Genomic DNA, 23725 nt, shown 5'->3' with positions numbered 1-23725 from the left:
TAAAAATGCAAAAAATTAGTTGGGTGTGGTGGTGGGCACCTGTAACCCTAGCTACTCAGGAGGCGAGGCATGAGAATCGCTTGAACATGGGAGATGGAGGCTGCAGTGAGTTGAGATCACGACAGTGCACTCCAGCCCAAGTGACAGAGCCAGATTCTGCCTCAAAAAAAAAAAAAAATGAGGAAGAAACCATGTGAAATTTTGTGCACCTCCTACTTGAGTGGCATGCCTGGTCAGTGAGAGCAAACTAAATACACACAAGTAAATACTTCCCTCAGTGTCTTCCTCAAATAAAATCCCTTGCCAACATAGGCAAGGTACTTTCATTCTCATGAAATTGTGGCTTTGAAGTGTGTAAATATCTCCCTTGTTTGTAATGAAGTGGTCAGTCTCATTCCATTTGTGGGCAATATAACTGAATTCTGTCCCAAAGGAGTACTCAAACATTAACAGACTGTGATCCACGTTCAACTAGGAGATGTGTTCTTGTTTATCCCATGCCAGACTCTTAAAAACTGATGTTAGTTAAAGTTGAAGTTTCATAAAAATGCAGTCTTCTGGGTTATCTAGGGAGGGGGCAGAATTCTGACACTCTGTGACCCACAGTATTGTTACTATGTGGTAACAGTCACTTGAGGTCAGCAGCAGGTGCTCCCTTGAGACTGTCATAGCGTCTCTGTCCTTTTTCTCCCATGTGTTACCAGTCAGGTTATTCACTCTCCTTCCTGCCATATCACCACAACTGAAGAGAAATTCCATTTTTAGACCCTAATTGGAAGACATTGTTTGCAAAGTTTCCCATTAAATATAAATGTGCCATCTGGACGAAGAGGGCAAAAACCCTTAGTGCAACCATTTTTTTCCCATAGTCAAACAGGATGGTGTCAGTAAGGATCTCTTAATTTATGGGTGGGACCGAGGCAGAGGTAAAAAGCCCAGATAAAATATCACCAGTCTGGGGTGGTCGTGGTAGCTCATGCCTGTAATCCCAGCACTTTGGGAGGCCACAGTGGGAGGACCGCTTGAGCCCAGGAGTTTGAAACCAGCCTGGGCATCATGGTGAGGCCGTGTCTTCACAAAAAAATTAAAGACTTAACTGGGCATGGTGGCACACACCTGTGGTCCCAGTTACTCAGGAGGCTGAGGTGGAAGGATCACTTGAGCCCAGGAGGTTGAGGCTGTAGTGAGCCAGAATTGTCCCACTGCACTCCAGCCTGGGAAATAGTAACACGCTGTCTCAAAAATAATAATAATTATTATTATATATATAATATATTAAAAAATTAATTGTTAAAAAATTAACATTATATATGTATTAATTTTATAGTTGCATAAAAAAAGATTAATTTGGGGCTGGGTGCAGTGGCTCATGTCTATAATCCCAGCACTTTGGGAGGCCAAGGCAGGTGGATCATGAGGTCAGGAGTTCCAGACTGTGTGTATATATATATATATATATATATATATATAACCAGTCTTGTCACAATGTCCCAGCCTCCAAGGAGTGGTTGGTGGTGGGTCGGATGGGCACCGGATGGGCACAAAACAGGCACAGGCTTCTCCTCCCCTTTGGCACTGCCACCTGCCTTTTCAGTTTCACAATCTTCCCTGAGGCAGATCCTCCTTCTCTGCCTGGGCTTTATGGCTAGCTTTTGAATCTTCTGCATCCTGGAGTGCCACCTCATCATACAAGTCCAGGTAAGGCTGAATTCCAAAAATCCCAGCTCTCAGAATCCTGCCAGGTAGTCACAATAGCACCTTTGTTATTATATAAGCTAGCACCCATGGGACCTTGCTTTTATTTTTGTTCTGACTTATTTTTCTCCCCCTGAATGCAACATGGAAAGAACCAAAAAGTTGGGAACTATGATCCCAGTTTCTGGAAGTTCCGTTTTCTCTCCTAAAATGGAAAGGGACTACTCCAAAGTCAGGTAATAACTAATAGAGGGGCGGAAAGGTAAAAAGAGTGGCCCAGGGTTTCTGGTGACTGTTTCTGCCCCCACACAAAATTCCTGCACCTTGTGGCCTTTCTTGGACTAGAGTGAAGTGTGTTTCCCTCATTGAAGAAGGTTGCAGGTGGCAGCTAATGGCAGCTGTCCAAAGCTCTAAGGGCAACTGTGATCTTGATCTGATCCAACTTTTAACTGGGCTTGATTTGATCTTTTGATTTGGAGTGGGCATGTGTGGCCTCATCTCTGAGATATTGTTTCATCAGGCATTGCAGTAAACTTTGAAGAACGCAAATTCTGAACTTTATTTGCTGTCACCTGTAAGGTGCTAGACAAATTCAATCCCCTTGAATTCTGCGACTAGAACCTATAAGAAAAGGTGAATTATTATTTCATAGATTTTCATAGAGAAGTAGCAATAGGGCATGACGGGTGAATTTGGACAAGTCACTTTATCCCAACGCATCCATTTCCTCTTCTGTGAAATACTACTTTATAGTATTGCTTGACCTCAATTAAACAAACTATGCAAAAGGCCCAGCGCTGTGCCTGGCATACAGTAAGTGCTCCTGTGTTTGCTGCTATTGTATTCTCGTAATTTAGTTTGAAAGCTGTGAGGCAGCAACTTTCCAGGAAAAGATGGTTTCAGCCAGGGTACGTTCCTAGGACCCACCCTAAATTTAGTCTCTCCTATCAGAGTAGTTTGAAGTTGAACTTGGCTGAAAACTATAAGAAAGGCTGGGTTGGGGGAAGCCTTTGTTGCTTTTAATTTCTTAAGATCTCTTCCTGACCTAACTCTTCAATGCTTACCACTTGCCACCCATTCGCCAGCACTGTTTCTGTGTAACTGACTAATGTTTGCCCCACAGTAAAATGATTCCTCTGGGATCCCTGGGGGAGAGGATGTTGCGCATAGCAAGCTGTAATGCTGTTGATCTCCAAGACCCTTCCAATGCTCCAAAGAGTAAAGTAACAAGCAAGACATATCTAGCCAGCGGGAAATATCCTTCATACAAAATCTTTAATTTCTAAAACCTGTGGCTTCACCTTGACAGAGGTCTTCTCTTTGGTTTAGATGGGGGAAATCCAGCTAGAAGAGTCCTTCCCGACCCTCGGTCTGCCCAGGCAGAGGAGGTACTCTCTGACCACCAGCTTATGTTGTATCTAGCAGGCCGCCTTCTCTTAGGCTTTGTGCACCAACATTAAAAGGGCAGTCATTTCTCAAAATTGTCTGGGAAATGATTAACTTGCTTCCTTTGATCCTTTCTGCTTTGTGTGAGGACAGTCAAGTAGCGGGGGTGGAGACTGTGTTCTATTATTGTCAACAGTGCTAAGTAAACAGTGGGAAAAATTCTGCTACTAGAGAGGTACAACTCTATTTGAGGGGTTGAGGGCGTGTGTGTGTGTGTGTGTGTGTGTGTGTGTGTGTGTGTCCTTCTGTAAACATAGAGCTATTGAGTATAAAAATATAACCATTTCCTCTAAATTTTCTTGCCCCTGTTTTTTTTATAGATCTGAATTTCCTGCTGCTATTCACGAAGATGCTTTTTATCTTTAATTTTTTGTTTTCCCCACTCCCGACCCCGGCGTTGATCTGCATTCTGACATTTGGAGCTGCCATCTTCCTGTGGCTGATCACCAGACCTCAACCCGTCTTACCTCTTCTCGACCTGAACAAACAGTCTGTGGGAATTGAGGTAATTTACCAGTCATCCTTTTAGTTTGCAAACCTTCATCAAACTCAAACTGTAATTTTAAACCTAGGGATAACTCATGAAGGGGATTGGGTGTGGCACGGGAAAGTAAAGCTTTCATGTTACCAATCAATAGGCAATGTACAAATTTAAACTTCTATTGCTGGCACATTTTCTTTTGTAGTAAGGAAGGTTGTATGATGTCAGTAATCTAGATTGGAGTTGGCAAACTATAGCCACGAACAAAATCCATCTTTTTTTTTTGAGACAGAGTTTCACTCTTGTTGCCTAGGCTGGAGTGCAGTGGTGCAATCTCAGCTCACTGCAATCTCCGCCTTCCAGTTTCAAGTGATTCTCCTCCCTCAGCCTTCTGAGTAGCTGGGATTACAAGAGCCTGACACCATGCCTGGCTAATTTTTGTATTTCAGTAGAGATGGGGTTTCACCATGTTGGATCAGGTTGGTCTCGAACTCCTGACCTCATGATCCACCTGCCTCAGCCTCCCAAAGTGCTGGGATTACAGACATGAGTCACTGCACCCAGCCTAAACTTCTTTTTTTATGCAACTGGCAAGTTAAGAATGGTTTTTACTTTTTTTAAGGGATGAGTTAAAACCAAAAACGAGATAGCAAACACTTTAGGCTTTGTTCCACAAAGCCTAAAGTGGAACAAAGCCTAAAGTGTTTGCTATCTAGTTCTTTACAGAAATATTTTGACAGCCCATGATCTAAATAATAGCATCAGTACATTGGGGACAGGAGAACATTTTCATCAAGATACCCAGTGACTGAAAACGATTAAGTCATTTCCTCTAGTTAAATTCTAGCTTTTAGTTAAATTTATTTTTCTTAAAACTATAAAAATTGAACTGGGCTCACTCTCCTGGCTTTCTTCAAATTCCCCAGCTTCCTGTATCTGTGAGCAAATTGAAAGCTCCAAAGATGTTCTCTTCATTTCTCCTGCCTTCTGCTCCTATGAATATCTTCATCTATTTTCATCTTCTACCCTCTTCTGAGAAAAAAAAGGATTCCTGTTCCTTCACAAGGCTAACTTCTTCTGTTCTTTTTACAGTCTTCTTTCTCCAGGATAGAAGAAATATTACTCCAAGCTACCTCTACTCTCCAGCTCCTCTCCCACCTGTTAGTACATCTGCATGCTCCATGTACGTCTTCACTGACATCTTCCTGTCCTGCTGCATTCCACCATCTCCACTCACTCCTTTCCTTTCCCACCAGAGTTCTTTGAGACTAGTTTGCTTATTGATTTCCTCTTCTGAAATTCAACCTTTTACCATTGATCTGAGCTTTTACGGCTGCCATCTCCTCCAAAGTGCTCTGAATCACTCATAACCTAACTTCTAAATTCAATGACTTCTCTTTCAGCTTTCCTCTCAATTGACTTGAGACTTCCTCCTTGAAACTCCTCCTTTTGACTTTCATAATATGTTTCAATAAGATTTCCTCCTAATTTCAAGACAGTCTTCCTTTTTCACTTGGGTTCTTTCTTCTCCTCATTCTAGGGTTTTATTCTCAGCGTCTCTTGATTCCTCTGAAGCAGGGGTTGGCAAACATATGGTGTAAAGGCCAGACAGTCAATGGTATGGAATTTGCAGACCACATGAGCTCTTTGGCAGCTACTCAGTGCTGCTGTTATAGAATGAATACAGTAACAGGCAACATATAAACACATGAGTGTGACTGTGTTCTGATAAAACTTTACTTATAAAGGCAGATGGTCGGCCAGATTTAGCCTGTAGATTATAATCTGCCAAACCCTTATCTAAATCTTCACAGCTAAGAAAATACCTCCTCTTTTGTGACTTGAAAATGTGCCTAAATCTGTGATACTGAAATCTGATTTTCTATTCTGACTTCAGTGATGCTTAAGTAACTTAAGCTCTCCAGGTCTCTCTCTTTATGCATATTTTCTCCCTTCACACACACACACACACACACACACACACACACACACACACACTCCTCCTTTCCTATCCTATTTCAGTTAAATGTATTTCTTCTTACCCAATTGCCAAAGTGAAGAATCTGGAACATCTTGGATTCTTCCTGCTTCCTTGTACCAGACACATAAACAGACAACAAGACCCTGTCTTCTAGACAAGGAACTTTATTTTTGCTATTTTTTGTCTTAATGTAATAGCCCATGAAAATTTCCCCTGATGTCCTAGACTAAGTCAGATCTCTTGTTACAGCCTCGTGTGTTTCTCTGTACTTTTATAGCTCTCACTTTGGAAAGTAATTTACACTCTTGAATGCTTATTTAATTGTTGCCTGTTCTTCTCTAGGCAAATTTTCACGAGGGTTGGACCACTGGACCATACCTGGAGCACCTACTATAGCTCCAGGATCCAGCCCAGAGCCTGATCCTATAGTTCCAGCTGACATTTCTAGATGGATTCCTAGCTATTACCTTTTCCTTGAATACACTGTCTTCTAGCTGCCCACCCAGCTCTGCACTGCATTTTTTTTTTACCTCCATGCCTTTGCTCAGGCTGTTCCTCCACTCTGGAATTTTCTTTTTTCTCCTTTACCCTGCCCAAATCATGTATGTTTGCCAAATGCCTACCTGTCTTAGAAGCCTGTATTGAAATGCCATTTCTTCTCTGCAGTCTTTCTGCTTAATACAGAACTGATTGCTTCATTCTCTCCACCACCAATCCATTTCCTCTAAATTCATTATAGCGTGTACATCATGGTATTATATTTGCATTTTTTTCCTTATTACCTACTCATACTCCAACAACCCTGGTGTGTGAGGTGCTGATGGGCAGCTATTTTGTCTTAACTCACATCTACAGTATTTACAGAGTACCTAGAACACATAGTATGCAATCAGTAGAAGTTTAAACGCGATATGATAAAAAAAGATATAAAACTATCCATATCATCTCTCCTCTATATACAGACACAAATGAATGCCAGGAGGGTTACCAAAAACATAACAGTGGCAATCTCTGGGTGGGATTACAGATCGACTTTATGACTTTATTATTCTCTTTTCTTTTTCTAGGCTGGAGTAGAGTGGTGTGATCTCTGTTCACTGCAACCTCCGCCTCCTGGTTCAAACAATTCCCCTGTCTCAGCCTCCCAAGTAGCTGGGACTACAGGCGCCTGCTACCATGCCCGGCTAATATTTGTATTTTTAGTAGAGACAGGGTTTCACCTTGTTGGTCAGGCTGGTCTCAAACTCCTGACCTCAAGTGATCCACCTGCCTCGTCCTCCCAAAGTGTTGGGATTACAGGCTTGAGCCACCATGCCTGGCCACTTTTATATTTTCTAAAATGTCTATAATATGAACATACTATGATTTGGGGATTTCTAAAAATCAACTGAATAGCAAAGAGAACTTTCCTGTGACCTCAAAATCAGCATTTATGCTCTCTTTAATTCAACTCATAAAGGTTTTGGAGAGTGTGGGGAGACTTGTACTTGGCCTAAACTTGGTCTTGTGTCTTAGGGAGGAGCGCGGAAGGGTGCTTCCCAGAAGAACAATGACCTAATAAGTTACTACTTCTCAGATGCCAAGACTATGTATGAGGTTTTCCAAAGAGGACTCGCTGTGTCTGGTAAGCCTAATGGTCTGTCCTTGCCTGAAGAAGACAAGGTGGGGTCTGTTGCACATCTCTCCTCCTCTGCCTCACCTCTAAAACCCCAGCTATTTAGAAGCAGTGATTCAAGTAGAATCACAACATGCAAAATAGAGGAGGCATTAGAACACAGTATCAGGATGGATGCTGGAACCGGTGTCAGACACCAGGTTTGAAATCTGGTTCTTCCATTTTCAGCTTCATAACCTTATGCAAGCCACTTTGCCTCTCTGAATCTGTTTCTCAACACAAGAAGAACATCCCTGCCAAAATTGCTGTTAAAGAGTCGAGATAATAAGGCAACACAGTATCTTGGGTAACTCACTAGTACGTAGTGAGTTTGTTTAGAAACATGCCTTTCATTAATGTAATTCTCTGCATTTACAGATAGACGATCTGAGCCAGGACCAGCAGTCCAGGACTCCTGATGTCTTACCTTGTCCTTGACTCTGATACCATCCTACTGGCCCATGTTACCACTTCTTTGAACTTTTTTAGAAACACCACCAAATGGGCTTTGCCATGTTCATTTGGAATACATCAAGCCTTAATATTTATATCTTATATCATTGAACATAATGGCTGGCACACACATGTTTACTTTTAAAAGCAACTGGTTTATAGCTCTTTCTGTGCCTTTGGTCTTTTGGGTGACATTCTGACCATGTAACTTTCATCCCTCCCTTCTCTTCTGCATGTTAACTAAGACTAAGCTGATATTAATAGCCAACTCCTGTCAAGTGTTAACTATGCATAGCTACTGCACCTGTATTACTTAATCTTCCCTAAACCATAGAGATTAGTTACTATCACTGCCATTTTTAAAGATGAGGACACAGACTCAGAACTTCAAGACCATTACCAAGGTCACAGAACAAGAAAATGTCAGAGCTGACAGGGAAATCTAAGTGTGTCTGTTTGACTAGATTGTTTTATTTTAGGTTAGTTCTTAAATGTTTTATGGAAGTAGTTACTCCTCCAGACAATGAAAGATTTATTGTAAAGAAAATGTCTATCTGAAGACTCCACCGGGGCCTGTACTTAGTATATCTGGCTCCAAGTCAGCATTTACTTATAGACTTCATGCAAATAACAAATAAAAACAAACCAAACATCAGTTTCTTTACTCCTCTGGCAATTCAAGATAGTATATGTCTAATACAGTATAATTTCCTTTGGGATTTTTTTCTTTCTTTTTTTTTTTTTTTTTTTTGAGAGACAGGATCTTGCTCTGCCACCCAGGCTGGAGTGCAGTGGTGTGATGGAATACAGCTCACTACAACCTCAAACTCTTGGGCTCCAGCAATCCTCCCACATCAGCTTCCCAAGTAGCTAGAACTACAGGCATGTAGTCCATACCTGGCTAATTTTTTAATTTTTTTGTAGAGACAAGGTCTCACTATGCTGCCCAGGCTAGTCTCAAACTGGCTTCAAGAGATACCCCCCCTCCCTGATTCCAGCCTCCCAAAGCACTGGGATTACAGGAGTGAGCCCCTATGCCCAACCCTAGTGGTTTTCTGTTTTTAGACGTTTTCTTTGTTGAGCATGTGTTGTTACTGTGACTAAAGCAAGCCATTTAGCATGCAATAGGTGGCACATGAGATACATAATTTAGGATTTGTTTTCAATACTAAATCCTAAAGCAATACTGTTAAAATGGCTTCTCACGGAAGCAGGCGTGAGAAATCTGGTGTGGCTACTTAATGATAGCAGGGCATGGTGGTGGGTGCCTGTAATCCCAGCTATATGGAAGGCTGAGGCAAGAGAATTGCTTGAACCTGAGAAGCGGAGGTTGCAGTGAGCCATCGCGCCACTGCACTCCAGCCAGGGTGACAGAGAGAGACTCCGTCTCAAAAAAAAAAGAAAAGAAAAAAGAAAGAAAAATGACACTTCAGGTCCTGGGGTTGAATACATTACGTTTAGCTAGTAGTTTGTTTATGTTGAGACTCACTTGGGGCTATTGTTTAAAACTATGTCTTCTGGCTCCACCTTAGTTTCACTGAATTAAATTTCCAGATAATGAAACCTAAAAATCCTCAGGAAGCTTTGTATTTTTAGCAAAGCTTCCAGGGGATTCTGTACACCAGAGTTGGAATTCTACTTAGTATAGAGTGGCAATTTTGCCAAGAAGTTGTTAATGGATGGGCTTTTTGTAGCTGGCCATAGCTTAGAACAGAACAGGTCTGAGTTGACTGAATTAATGAAAGGCTAGGCTGTTGCCTGAGCAGGCGTTTGGCTAACAGACTGAAGCTGATCAGGTTACAGAGTTTAATGAAATCTGAGTTGCTGCTTCTTTGGGCCAATTATTTGACTTGTTCCTTAGACACCAGCCTCTGCTAGCATTTTTGTCAATCAACACGTGATGCAGTATAATTTTTTTCTTTCTCTTTCCTTCTTTTTCCTTCTTTTTCTTTTTCTTTTTTTCAAACAGGTTCTCACTCTTTTGTCCATGCTGGAGTGCAGTGACATGATCTAAGCTCACTGCAACCTTCACCTCCTGGGCTTAAGCCATCCTCCCACCTCAGTTCCCCAAGTAGCTGGGACTACAGCCTCATGCTACCACCTATGGCTAATTTTTATAGTTTTTGTAGAAATGGAGTTTCACCATGTTGGCCAGGCTAGTGTTGAACTCTTGCGCTCAAGTGATCTGCCAACCTCTGCCTCCCAAAGTTCTGGGGTTACAAGCTTGAGCCACTGTGCCCAGCCCCCAGTATACTTTCTCAGACATTCATCAGCTCTACCACTTGCTGAGTGAGCTTGACCAAGCTGTCTCAGTCCTTCACAATTCTTCGTACAATGTGAATGATAATAGCTGGGAAGACGAGTTAATGTGCCTGGCATGGAGTAAGCATTCAATAATTGGTAGCTATCATTAGTGATTAATGTTAGTACAAGTGATCTCATTGGTAGACCACCCAAGGCACACACCGTGGGGGAGCAAGTGGCTTCCATTATCTGACAAAGCCATGCTTCAGGGAAAGTTAGTCTGAAACGTTACCTCTTAGGCTTTCATGCAGCTGTTTCAATTGGAAGCAAAAGAACTAATGTTTCCTGTACACAGCCTCTTCATTCATTTTCACATCTCTTTAATCAGAGTGGCTATCTCTTCCCTGCTTTCCTTCCTTTTTCCTCATCACTTAGTCTATAAGTTCACTTACTTGCCTCTGAATTCCTAGTAACTCTCTGAATAGTTCCCTTTGGCAAGACCTGAATTCCTCTTAGCAATTTGGCTAGATCCTCTCTATCAATTTTCCTTCTCTTCTACTTGTCTACTTAAAACAGCCTCCTTCTGGCTTAGACCTGAGGGCTTCTCAGCCCCTTAATGTGTTCTTCAGCTTAATGCCACTACTTCCTTGGCTTGGCTTTAAAAGCTGAGACGACCATTTACTCTTGTGAAGGCATGTTCCCAAACTTATTTTAAGTAAGGCTGAGTAGTTTAGATGTTCAGAAGTTTAATTTTTCTATTGTCAAATGTGTGTGTGCGCACCTGTGTGTGTGTTTCCGTGTTTTTTACAAGCCTTGATATCTTAGATGATACTCTTCTACAAATGGGCAAAGTACATGAACAAATTAGTCATGAGAGTAAATAAAACCTAACAAGGAAAAAGGTCCCACTTTACTAGCTGTTAAAGAAACTTAGACTACAGTAATAACTTTTCAAATCTATCAAACCTGAAGGTAATTTTTAAAGACACAATTTAGTGGTCTATGAGAGTGTGATAAACCTTGATATAGCAGGAGAAAAGTGAATTGTCACATCTGCTCAAGTAAGCACTGTGGTGCTATGTATCAAAAGCCTAACTGTTCTGGGCCCCCATTTCCTTCCCTTATTACATTTTAGGGTCTCTATTCTAAGGAAACGTTCTAAATTTAAAATGACCAATTGGAAAATACTTAGCATAATTTAAGGTGTCAGACTTGAAAACAATCTAAATATCCATGATGAAATAAAGTCAACTATAATAGAACCCCCCATCAACTGGCCATTGAAACCCCTACAGAGAAGAAATAATGACATGAAAATACTTACATTCACACTGGGAGAAGCAGCAAGGTATCAAAGTATTATATTCATTCCAAACATGGGGAGTGACTATAACCGCAAGCTATGCAAAAGCACCATAGAATAATATATCAGTGTAATCATGGTATTTGGGTGATGAGATTATGATTCATATTTTGATTTTTTATATTTTTATGAGCATGCTTTTTATTGTTCAATCCAAGATTTTTCAATACAGGCTGTTTGTGTTTACTTGGTCACATTTTGTGAGTTAGCCCCATATGGATAGCTTTCTCTGAATGTCTACATCACCATGGAGGTCACATATTCAACACTGAACCAGTCTCGTTTTGTATAGCTTCCTAAATGTTTCAAGTATAGTTTATAAGACTCTTCATCTTTGAGAACCCAGTGCTTTCTGGCTTTGAATTTCCTGGACATATAAGAGAAACTCAGATCCTTGTTCGATTTATCCTTTGTGTCTTGCCCCTTCTTAACTCCTTTTAGCTTCTCTGGTCCAGAGAATTTGCAGCTGGAGTTGATTTTCTTTTAATATTATGTTTTTAGACAATGGGCCCTGCTTGGGACATAGAAAACCAAACCAGCCCTACAGATGGCTATCCTACAAACAGGTAAGTTGAGTCCAGTTTTAGACAGATTCTTTCTAATGTAGTATTCTAAACTACAGGATATTATATTGGTCAGTTTTGGTTCTTGACCTCTTCTCTCCTCTCTCTTTCTCTCTCTCACCCCATCTCTCTTTTTTGTAGGTCTCTGATAGAGCAGAGTATCTGGGTTCCTATCTCTTGCATAAAGGATATAAAGCATCACCGGACCAATTTGTTGGCATCTTTGCTCAGAATAGGCCAGAGGTAACTATGATGAAGCTAACTAAAGGAAATGAATCAGGGTTAAGCTTAAAAACTTCAACTGCTATTCCCAGTCCAGCATTCTGACACTTGTTAATGCCTTACCAAAGCTATTTTTAAAATTTTCTAATGCTTATTCTGCTTTTAAGAGTTCCAACTCAGAACCTGCCTTATTTCTGGTGAAGTGTCTAGCACTCTTACCTAGGTGTTTGGACTTCTCTTTTTTCTCAGTCTATCATGGGTCATTTGAAGTCAGTCTGATTGATACACGAAGAAAATAACGAAGCTAGGAGGGACCACCAAATGAGATGTTGAAGATATTGTGGAAAGGATGTATTAGTATTAGAACTGAAACTTGCAATTTGTACTTGAACTAGTAAGTTCAGCCACTCATTGCTATGGAGTCTGGCCATAGCCATGTTTCCACAGTGAGTTGGAAGCAGATTTTAGACAGTAAGATGATAGAATCAAGCTTATGTCCAAGTTTCTGTTAAGTCATCAGGCTCATTATCTCCAGAAGAAGTCTTTTTATGCTTCATATGCTCACTGGAAATGCAGTATATGATACATATAACAGACAAAATATGTGTTAATCAACTGTCTGTGTTATCAGCAAGGCTTCCAGTCAACAGAAGGCATTAGTAGTTAGATTTTAGGGGAGTTAAGTTACATGTGGATCTTACTGAAAGTTCACAAATTGCAAGTCTCAGTTCTAATGCTAATACAAATACAAAAATATTCACCTGTATTTTTAGGTGAATCTACATACTCCATTCTTGTCACACTCCACCACAATAGAAAAAAAGTTTTCCTTGACTCTAATTTAGGAACTTAACACCGAATCTGATACAGTTAACCCTTGAACAACATGGGGGTTAGGACCACGAATGCCTATTAAGTAAAAAGATCCACATAAAGCTTAACTCCCTCAAAACTTAACTACTGATAGCCTTCCTTGCTGACAATATAGACAGTTGATTAACGTACTTTTTATGTTATATGTATTGTATACTGCATTCTTACAATACAGTAGGCTAGAGAAATGAAAATGCCATCAAGAAAACGATAAGAGAAAATGTATGTACTATCCATTAAGTGGAAATGGATCATTATAAAGGCCTTCATCTGAGTCATTTTACCTTGAGTAGCTTGAGGAGGAGGACAAGGAGAGGTTGGTCCTGCTGTCTCAGACCTGGCAGAGGTGAAAGAGGTAGAGGAGGTGGAAAAGGAGGCAGGAGGTATGGGCACCCTTGATGTAACTTTTATTGAAAATAATCCACAAGCAGACCCTCATAGTTCAATGTGTTCAAGGATCAACTGTATGTTAGTCTGCTATTACTGCCATAATCTAATACACAGACCATGTGGCTTAAACAACAGAAATTTATTTTCTCACAGTTCTGGAGTCTGGGAGTCCAAGATCAGGGTGTCAGCAGGTTTAGCTTCTCCTGAGGTCTCTCTCCTTGACTTGTAGACGGCCACCTTTTTGTTTTGGCTTCACATGACCTTTTCTCTGTGCATGTGTATCCCTCGTGTCCCTTCTTCTTCACTGAAGGAAGGGAATAGGACCCCACCCTTATGACTTTGTTTAACCATAATTCCTTCTTCAAAGCCCTATCTCATATACTGTCACATTGAGGGTTAGGGTTTCAACATGAATTTGGGTTGGGCCAGAGGAGGGGAGACGGAGACAGGATTGAGTCTATAACACCCAACTGACATTTAAGGTTCATCACTAACGGATTCCTACTTACCTTTCCAGTTTTATTTCCTGTAGTCTTCAAGCTTGCTGACATGTTTATACACAACGATGTCATGCTACCTGTATTAGTATATTATCACACTGCTGTGAAGAAATACCTGAGACTGGGTGATTTATAAAGGAGAGGGGTTTAATTGATTCACAGTTCCACAGGGCTGGGGAGGTCTCAAGAAACTTAGAATCATGGCAGAAGGGGAAGCAAATATGTCCTTTTTCATATGGCGGCAGTAAAGAAAAGAACGAGAGCAAAGCGGGTGGAAAGCCCCTTATAAAATCAGATCTCATGAGAACTCACTCACTGTCATGAGAACAGTGTATTAGTCTGTTTTTATGCTGTTGATAAAGACATACCCAAGACTGGGAAGAAAAAGAGGTTTAATTGGACTTACAGTTCCACATGGCTGGGGAGGCTTCAGAATCATGACAGGAGGCAAAAGGCACTTCTTATAGCACAGCAACAAGAGAAATGAGGAAGAAGAAAAAGTGGAAATCCCAATAAACCCATCAAATGTCATGAGACTTATTCACTATCACGAGAATCGCATGGGAAAGACTGGTTCCCATGATTCAATTACCTCCCCTGGGTCCCTCCCACAACACGTGGGAATTCTGGGAGATACACTTCAAGTTGAGATTTGAATGGGTACACACCCAAACCATATCAAACAGTATGAGGGTAACCACCCTCATGATTCAATTACCTCCCACCAGGTACCCCCCACAATATGTGGGGATTATGGGAACTGCAATTCAAGATGAGATTTGAATGGGGACACAGCCAAACCATATCACTATTCTTTGTTCATTCACTTTCTTCTTTAAATCTACCTCTACCCCCATAACCAAATCCTGCTAGTCCTCTAAAGCTCTGCCCGGTTTTCATCACTTTCCCACAAGCAGTCCCAAATAGCCTTTGCCTCACCCTTGAGAGTGATTTCTGCCACCCCAAGGCTCTTAGTGCCTTCCATACCTCTTAGGGATGGAACTTATCACACTCTGCCTTTGTATTCTGGTCTACCTCTGTATTGCAGTTGTCTCTGTGACTATCTTATCTCCCTTATTTAAATGTACTTTATAGACGTATTAGCAACTGTTTCTATGTCCCCACAGTGATGTTTTTTTTTTTACATAAAAGTCAACAAATAAGGGAGGGGAGCACTATATACGGGGGTCTGTTGCGGGGGAGTGGGGGGGACAGCGGGGGGGGGGGGAGTTGGGGAGGGATAGCATGGGGAGAAATGCCAGATATGGGTGAGGGGGAGGGTGGCAGCAAATCACACTGCCATGAATGCACCTATGCAACAACTTTGCATGTTTTTCACATGTACCCCAAAACCTAAAATGCAATTAAAAAAAAAAAAAAAAAAAAAAGTAATCGCAGCCCTTCGGGAGGCCCAGGCAGGCAGATCAGTTGAGCCTAGGAGTTTTATACCAGACTGGGAAACATGGTGAAACATCCATCTCTACAAAAAATACAAAAATTAGCTGGGCGTAGTGACATGTACCTATAGTTCCAACTACTTGGGAGGCTGAAGTGGGAGAATCACTTGATCCTGGAAGGTTAAAGCTACAGTGAGCTATGATCACACCACTGCACTCCAGCCTGGGGGGCAGAGTGAGACACTGTCTCAAAAAAAACACGAAACAAGACAAAAAGCCAGATAGTATTTGTTGGCTGAACGACTGAACTAATACTCTTCAGTGTGCCCTCCAGTCCTTACTTAAACTTCTCTCTATACAGTGGATCATCTCTGAATTGGCTTGTTACACATACTCCATGGTAGCCGTACCTCTGTATGACACCTTGGGAGCAGAAGCCATCATACATATTGTCAACAAGGGTAAACTTTGCTATTACATTACAACTTGATTCTTTCTCAATGCTGAGTATTTCTTCAATTTCTGCTTTTTTTTTTTCTTTTTGTTTAAGCAAACTTGAAATGCTGTGGTCAGAAAATGTTCATGTCTTTCTAGTTTGAACACACTGGATAAAAGCCCGTAGCATGAGCTTAATTGATTAAATCACAGTAAAGCTACAGATTTAATTGCTACCTTTGTAAATCCAGTCAATAGAGTTAATCAGCATGTACCAATGTCCACGATGAGTCTGCTGAAAACAATTGTCATTGTTAGAGAAACAAGTCCAAATTTAATGGGCAAGTAACAGCCCTTTCACATACCTAACATGTTACTTTCTGTCATGAGACCAGTAGATTAAGTGAGTAGGTCCTTTTACACAGTAAACATCATTTGAAACTTTATGTAAACATGTATAAAAGCAAATGCTAAAATTCAGAATAATAAAATACTTGTTAGCTAAACATCTTATTTGCCCCATCCTTTTTCTTCTATTCCCTACTCTCTTCCTCAAAATAAAACAAGTTGATAGAACCACGCCTCAGTAACCTGTTTAGGTTGTCTGAATGACTTTTTAAGCAGAAGGAATTTTGTGGTTCCTCTACAAACTGTAAAATATGCTGGCAGCATGCAAGAAAATTACATGCTTCTGTTTCAGTTAAGTTTATTTATCATCAGTGGAATGTTTCAGGTTGTACATTATAAATCTGATTTGCAGGTGTAATCTCCTTTGGATACCCGTTAACTTTGAAAATTTTTAAAACCTCTTCCTCCTTGCAAGGCAATCAGGTACTTAGCAGAGCAGGAGAATGACCTCTGGTTCTGTTTTGGCTTTCAGCTGATATTGCCACAGTGATCTGTGACACACCCCAAAAGGCATCCGTCCTGATAGAGAATGTAGAGAAAGGCTTAACCCAAGGCCTGAAGGTGGTCATCCTTATGGACCCCTTTGATGATGACCTGAAGCAAAGAGGGGAGAAGAGTGGAATTGAGATCTTATCCCTGTTTGATGCTGAGGTATGGGTCTGAAATTTAGCTTGCAGCTCCAATGCTGGTCCAACACCATGGGCAACTTGCAAGATATCTTCACAAGATGATAGCGCTCTTGTTCTCCAGGGGTGGCACCTGAGGAGTAAATTGGACTCATGTTGTGAAGCTCTGAGAATAATTTCCACAAGAAAACTTTGAAACTCGTGCCAGAAGAGGACAAAGTTCTGTGGCCAGCTGCACAGACTTCTAAGTGGAGAATGTATTAATAGGAGTTTAGTAATAGTTAAAGGATGTGGCTCCTGGAGCCAGACTGCCTGGGTTCACATGCCAGCTCTACATCTGTTAGTTAGGCAACCTTGGGCAACCTCTTCTTCTCCCTTTCTCCAGTCCATAAAATGGTGATAAAATAATCCCTACCTCACAAAGATCTTGTAAAGAGATTCATTCATTGATGTAAAATTATCAGGACAGTGATGGGTATGAAATAAGCTCTGAAATGTTAGCTATTCGTTTCATTCAAAAAAGAAATTTAGTAATGGTCCTATCCTAGATGACTGTAACTTTTGAGTACGATGGGAAGTTTGAACACACATCTGTCCTCTGTAGGTAGATGAGTTTTCTAGAAAAATTGTGTACTCTTCCCTGGGGCTTCCATTGTTCCTGAATGTTGGCTTCTGGTCCTGATCCAGGTTGGAATTTTGCTCATATCCCCATAGAGATGTTCTCACGGGAAAGGGAGGGAGAGGGCCACATTTATCATAGTATGTCCATCTCAATGAATGTCTTTCTTTCTTGATTTTCTGTTCATATAGAACCTAGGCAAAGAGAACTTCAGGAAACCTGTGGTAAGTCTTCTTCTGCCTGAATTTGAGCCTTGTCCGTCAACTCTCAAAGTTCATGGTAGAATAAGCCCTTGTGCTTCCTCTTCCAGCCTCCTAGCCCAGAAGACCTGAGCATCATCTGCTTCACCAGTGGGACCACAGGTCAGTGCCCATGAAGCTGAACCTCAGGTCCCTTGTCAGCCAAGAATGTGGCTTGAGTTCTCGACCACGGGTAGGCTGGTAAATATGTCCTCCAAAGAACCCTATTCTTAGGGACTCACAACCTAAGGCTTCTAAGTGTGAATTCCCAAATGGAAAAACATAAAGGTAAGTAAATAAACTTCATTTACTACACTGAGAAGTGTTTACATTCAATAGATTTCAGGGGTCTAAAAGATGACATCAGAAAGTCAACTTTCCCCCCAGTCCAACCCACCAGTCTCTTGATTTGACACCACTGGAATAGTTTCACTGAATCGAGATAACTTAGTGATAGTTCCCCATAGAGGGTTTCAACCCCACCCTACATCCACCCATCTGTTAGAATGCCTAATGCTTTTTAATGTGGTCCATCGTGGTCTACAGTTATATTCATTGTAGCATGCCCAGTTTATAAGGTCTATAACCATATTACTAGATAATATTGGTAGATCTGGAATTCCAAACATAAAAGCAGCACAAGGTGTGGGGCAGAGGGAGAGGGAGGGTTAATTTGAATTTTTCTTTGCAACTGTGCATCTGTCTGAAATCACAGCTGTGCCCTCTGTAGTGGCAGAAGATCAACGATGCAGTAGGCTCTCGGGGGGCATTAATTATTCCTAAACAGAGGCATATGCCATCGAAAAGATGCAGTGACAGGAAATGTTCTTGGCCTTCTGGAATAGAACCAATTGAATCTAGTTTATTTCAAGGCCAAAGTTTACCTATTAACTACATAAAGTATCTTTCTCACCGCCTCTTATTTCCTACAGGTGACCCCAAAGGAGCTATGATAACCCATCAAAATATTGTTTCAAATGCTGCTGCCTTTCTCAAATGTGTGGAGGTCAGTGGTCAGTTGAAAAAGAGGCTCTCATTAAAATGTGAATCTGTCATGAGATTTTTATTTTTGAAGTTAGAACAGGCAGACACACACACACACACACACGGGTTAAAGGCCTGAGTGTGGACAAACACCAATGTGTTCTTTGTCTAGAGGACTGTACATTTTCAAGCCTTGGTCTTTTAGGATCACTGCAAATTTCTACACTATATGCAGTTCAAGGCATCTCAGATATACACAGTGTACCACATGTACAACTGTCTATGGTAGTTCTGGGAGGAGGTAGTTTTGAAATCTCCATTGGAAATGAAAGTTGGCATTAATGCAATGTTGCCTCCTCTTGCTTCCCTGATCTGCATAGCATACTTTTGAGGTCACTACCGAAGATGTGACCATATCCTACCTCCCTCTGGCTCATATGTTTGAGAGAGTTGTACAGGTAAGTGTTCTATCTTCCTGGCAGGTGTGTGGCAGTGGGGCCCTGACTTGCTATCACATGTTAATTCCGAAGGCAGCTACACAGCATCTATTGTCCTTTCTCTGATGTGAGAGACACAGGCAAGGAGTTGGCTCATGGGAGCCCCAGTCGTGGCATGACTCCTCACTTCCTGCAGAGCTTTCCTCTGCTGAATCTGCATGTGTCCGGGGAGGACTGTACTTACTCCTTCCTTCATGGGGGTGTGTGAGTCCAGTGACATCACAGTCAGGGGTTTCCTATCTGCCCTTAATTCTGAGCTGACACAAGACATTGTCTTCTTTTTAAATTTTATTTTGGTTAAAATTTTTGAAAAGATCTAGGATTAGAGAAAAGGAAGTTCCCCACAGAGGATCAGGGAAGGAGCATTTGATCCACATAAGGTGTGAGATGTCCCCCGTGGGGGTTTTTGCACCACACCTAAGTGTCTAAGGTGGTGTGGTCAGCATGGTGCGCACCAGAGGAGGTCTGCCCTTCTGTGAGCAGACTCCAGGCTTTTCAAGCTATTTTGAGGCTGATTTGAGAACAGAGAGCAGTGTCAGCCTTTCAAAAACACAGGTAGTATGATTGGAAAGTCCTCTCTCTGCTCCCCGCTACCCTCAGATGCTTCTGCAACCAGCTCATGGTTGATGCCTACAATGTCAAAATGTAAGATTCAGTTCTTTGGGCTAAAGTGATGATATCTGATTCATAAAAAATGGATCCTAAGAAACCTTAAAAAATATTGTAACATAATTTATGAAATTGAGCTGGTCTTACACTTGAAGGCAGGGTCTGCTTTAATTGGCAGTGCTTTCTTAGTGCCACATAATGAATGGTGTCTTACAAAGGATGATTATCTTGGACTGTCACACAGACCTGTGGTGGAGCTCAGGAGACCACACGGTCTCAATATCTGTCTTATCTGTCATGCCACCGCAACATAAATAAATGGGGGAAGGTTCTCAGAGTCCTGAATCGGGAGGGGGCTGCTGTATAAGAAAAGTGTCTGTGGGCCTCAGCCCACTTCCTGAATTCCTTCCAAGACAGGCGCCCACTGAAGGGGTCGTTTGCCTCTGAGCTCTACAATTCGGATTTGTTTTCAGACTGTTGTGTACTCCTGTGGAGCCAGAGTTGGATTCTTCCAAGGGGATATTCGGTTGCTGCCTGATGACATGAAGACTTTGAAGCCCACAGTGTTTCCCACAGTGCCTCGACTCCTTAACAGGATCTACGATAAGGTACTGACTTTCAGCTGGAGGGACTGTCTGTGATGTGAGCCTGCGTGAAGGAACTCTGTACTACTATGAGATGTACTCTACCTTTACCTCCACCCTCTACAAGTATCTACGTAAAGCCATGTTTACAGGCCCAGCTGTGAAAAGCCATTATAAATACAATCCCCCTGGGTGTGGTGGCTCACAGCTGTAATCCCAGCACTTTGGGAAGTAAAGGCCAACGGATTGCCTGAGGTCAGGAGTTCAAGACCAGCCTGGTCAACATCGTGAAACCCTGTCTCTACTAAAAATACAAAAAATAGCTGGGTGTGATGGTGGGCTCCTGTGATCCCAACTACTCAGGAGGCTGAGGCACTAGAATTGCTTGAACCTGGGAGGCAGAGGTTGCAGTGAGCGAAGATCATACCACTGCACTCCAGCCTGGGCAACAGAGCAAGACTCCATCTCAAAATATAAACAAATAAAAATTAAAATGAAAAATTAAAAATAAATAAGTACAATCCCCTTTTCCTTGGATAAGATGACTTGGACCTGATCTGGAGAAAGAGCTTGACTCAGAGACTTGGGGAGCCCCTCAGGGTTCAGCAGACATCTTGGGCAGTTGTTCCCCTGCTGAGGTGCCAGGCCCCATGATACACAATTCAGGTGCATTCTCTCATTGAATCCTCACAAAAGCATAATAAATCATGCTTACACCTATTATTTCTAACTTATGATGAGGAAAATGAGCCTCAGAGGTTAAATAACCTGCCCAGAGTCACATCTAATAAAGAGTAGAGCAGAGTCAAGCTTCACTAGTCATTTTGGCTGTCCTGGATGACCAGCACTGCTCTGTTTTTCACCAGAATGGCGATTTCTGTAATTCTGCCATTCCTCTTGAATTCTTACCTGAGATTCTTCCATAAAACCTGATGAATATTCCTTAGTTCTCTTTAATCTTCAGAAGAATGAATTTGTGCCTCAGCAATCTTCAAAAGTAGCCAATGAGATTTTCCCTTTGTATTTTTAGGACTTCATAATTTTCAGCTTTGTCTTTTAAATTTCAGTCATTCCTTTTTTTTTTTTTGAGACGGAGTCCCACTTTGTCACCCAGGCTGGAGTGCAACGGCACGATCTTGGCTCACCGAAACCTCCACCTCCGGGGTTCAAGTGATCTCTTGCCTCCCGAGAACTGGGACTATAGTTGTGCACCACTACACCTGGCTAATATTTTAATATTTTTTTAGTAGAGACAGGGTTTCACCATGTTGGCCAGGCTGGTCTCAAACTCCTGACCTCAAGTGATCTGCCTGCCTCAGCCTCCCAAAGTGTCAGTCATTCTTCTTGATGTTCTAATTGCCTCATCTTGGCAGTTGGGAACCCTCATCAAGTTGCTCGTGTGTCCTTTTGATAATACCCCTATAGCCTCTGATAGCTTCCTTGGTTCCTGGCACAAGATGTCTCAACCTTGTTTTGTATATTTCTCACTCAATTCTTAAATTGTCTGATTGCTTCAAGGAGCCATTGAAACTATTTGAACCCAAGCAATATAGTATCTGATGATTCTCGGGGTGGGATCCCTGAGAAAGTAATGCATGACCATTCTTCACATGCTTTGGAACCCTCCCCTCCTCCCCAACCACCTCCAAGATTCTAACACTTCCTTTCACTCTTAGCACTCTCAGCAGATGCTAAAAGGGCTCCAGTGACAGAGCAGGCAGTGTTCTAGCAGAATTGATAACAATTCCAACACTTTCTTATCATGCTGCACAATTATTAGATTGAGTTGTTGTTATGGTTTTTGTTCATGTTGTTGGACTTTTTTTATTTTTCAGAGATAGTTATTGTATAGTATAATACTTAATACACAGTTCACTTCTGGAATGTATTTTTAAAATGAAGGACTTTATTAGCAGAGGTCTCTAATACTAGCTCTTTGTCAGTGACTTGTTGAGAGAGGGTGAGTCTTGTGAATGTTGAAGAAAGATAAATCTCTTTTAGTTGAGGGAGGTTTCAGGAATGACGTGATGCGGGAAGCATTTGAGCATGGATCTTGGAGAGAGATTATGACATACTGGCACAATGATAATGTTATAGGCATAAGAAGAAACTTATGTCCTAGAGCACAATTTGCATTAAAAGACAAAAAATATCACCCCTGCTTGGCTGGAGGCCCAAAAATAGGAGTGTAAACATGGAAGATGGATAGAGAGATATTCTTCAAATTTTGAACAAGAAAAAAGTCTTAAATTGCCTTGAATCTGACTCCAGTAGGGTGGGATCTTGAAAGCCAGATATGGTGTTCAGGACTTAATTTTGGAAATAAGGAGGTCTCTTTGAGCTGTACGTGGGGAAGCTGTCCTTTGGCAGAAGTCTGATTAATGGAACAGTGAGGCCAGAGTCAGGGAGACCAGGGAAATCATGTGAGCTGGAAAAATGGTGTCAGAATTAAGCCCAAAGAGAAGAAATCACTTTAGTAGGAAAGTAGGCAAGTCTGTTGGGTTTTGTATGGTGTGGTTAAAGGCACCATGTATATTGGGAAGGGTGGGAATTATCCGAGTTCAGTTATAGAAGCATCACAGAAGGAGTGGAGGAAGACATGATACTTGATTTAACAAATCTGATTCCTAGGCTGTACTTTGACCTACCAAATCAAAAGCCCTAGAGGTGGTGCCCATTGAGCTGTTTTTTTTTTTAACTAGTACCCTCTTCGCCTCCCCCCATGCCAAGTGACTGTGTAGGCAGTCCCTCTTTATCTCAGTTGTCAAGTTGTTTTCCAAGGACTAAAAATTGGGGCAGGAAGTGGGATGACTGGAGCTCTGCATTAAGTTCACTTCTTTCTGAGCATGGCCATGATTCTCTGGGCTCATCAATATTCAGCAATCGAGTTCATGAGTGTGAGAACACTTCCTCATGAAGCTAGAACACACTGTTTCTTGCTCACTAATGGCCTTGGTGAGTATCTCCAACAGGTTTCCAACTAAAAGGAGCTATCACCCTACAGGTACAAAATGAAGCCAAGACACCCTTGAAGAAGTTCTTGCTGAATTTGGCTATTGCCAGTAAATTCAAGGAAGTTCAAAAGGGTATCATCAGGTGTGACAGTTTGTGGGACAAGCTCATCTTTAAAAAGATCCAGGTAGGTTGGGCAGGTCCTGGACGGAGTCAGACAAATCTCTGGGCTACCTTCTGACTCCACAGAACTTGCTTTTCTGCTGCTGCTTGGGCGTCCCTTTAACTGGAGAGCCTTTCAGACTTTGCGTCCACTGCCTTTTGAAATCTTTCTTGTACTACTTTATTACTAAAGGGAGTTGGTTTAAGAAAAAAAAAAAAAAGTCAGGCTGAGTGTGGTGGTTCACACCTGTAATCCCAGCACTTTGGGAGGCCAAGGTGGGCAGATGACCTGAGGTCAGGAGTTTATGTATATTTGACTACCTAAAAACTTAACTGCTAGTAGACTGT

General features: G+C 41.6%; 1 protein-coding gene across 3 annotated transcripts in view; it reads left to right on the top strand.

Annotated features, from left to right (window-relative positions):
* The window catches only part of ACSL5 (acyl-CoA synthetase long chain family member 5), a 52187-nt gene that overhangs the window by 17648 nt on the left and 10814 nt on the right, over positions 1–23725 (top strand). For all 3 annotated transcript variants that reach the window (XM_012447997.3, XM_012447996.3, XM_012447998.3), the window contains exons 2-13: positions 3462–3646; positions 7119–7227; positions 11819–11883; positions 12022–12123; positions 15624–15723; positions 16578–16756; positions 17542–17574; positions 17661–17712; positions 18522–18595; positions 18954–19031; positions 20153–20287; positions 23268–23402. In XM_012447997.3, the coding sequence (XP_012303420.2) occupies positions 3491–3646; positions 7119–7227; positions 11819–11883; positions 12022–12123; positions 15624–15723; positions 16578–16756; positions 17542–17574; positions 17661–17712; positions 18522–18595; positions 18954–19031; positions 20153–20287; positions 23268–23402 (1218 nt within the window). In that variant the 5' untranslated portion in view covers positions 3462–3490. The remainder of the gene's footprint in view (positions 1–3461; positions 3647–7118; positions 7228–11818; positions 11884–12021; positions 12124–15623; positions 15724–16577; positions 16757–17541; positions 17575–17660; positions 17713–18521; positions 18596–18953; positions 19032–20152; positions 20288–23267; positions 23403–23725) is intronic.

This window comes from Aotus nancymaae, unplaced genomic scaffold (assembly GCF_030222135.1).
Source record: "Aotus nancymaae isolate 86718 unplaced genomic scaffold, 86718_ANA_hifiasm-v0.15.2.pri h1tg000010l, whole genome shotgun sequence".
Classification (NCBI taxonomy): domain Eukaryota; kingdom Metazoa; phylum Chordata; class Mammalia; order Primates; family Aotidae; genus Aotus; species Aotus nancymaae.
The sequence above is the reverse complement of the archived record's forward strand: the minus strand, read 5'-3'. Positions and strand labels throughout refer to the sequence as shown.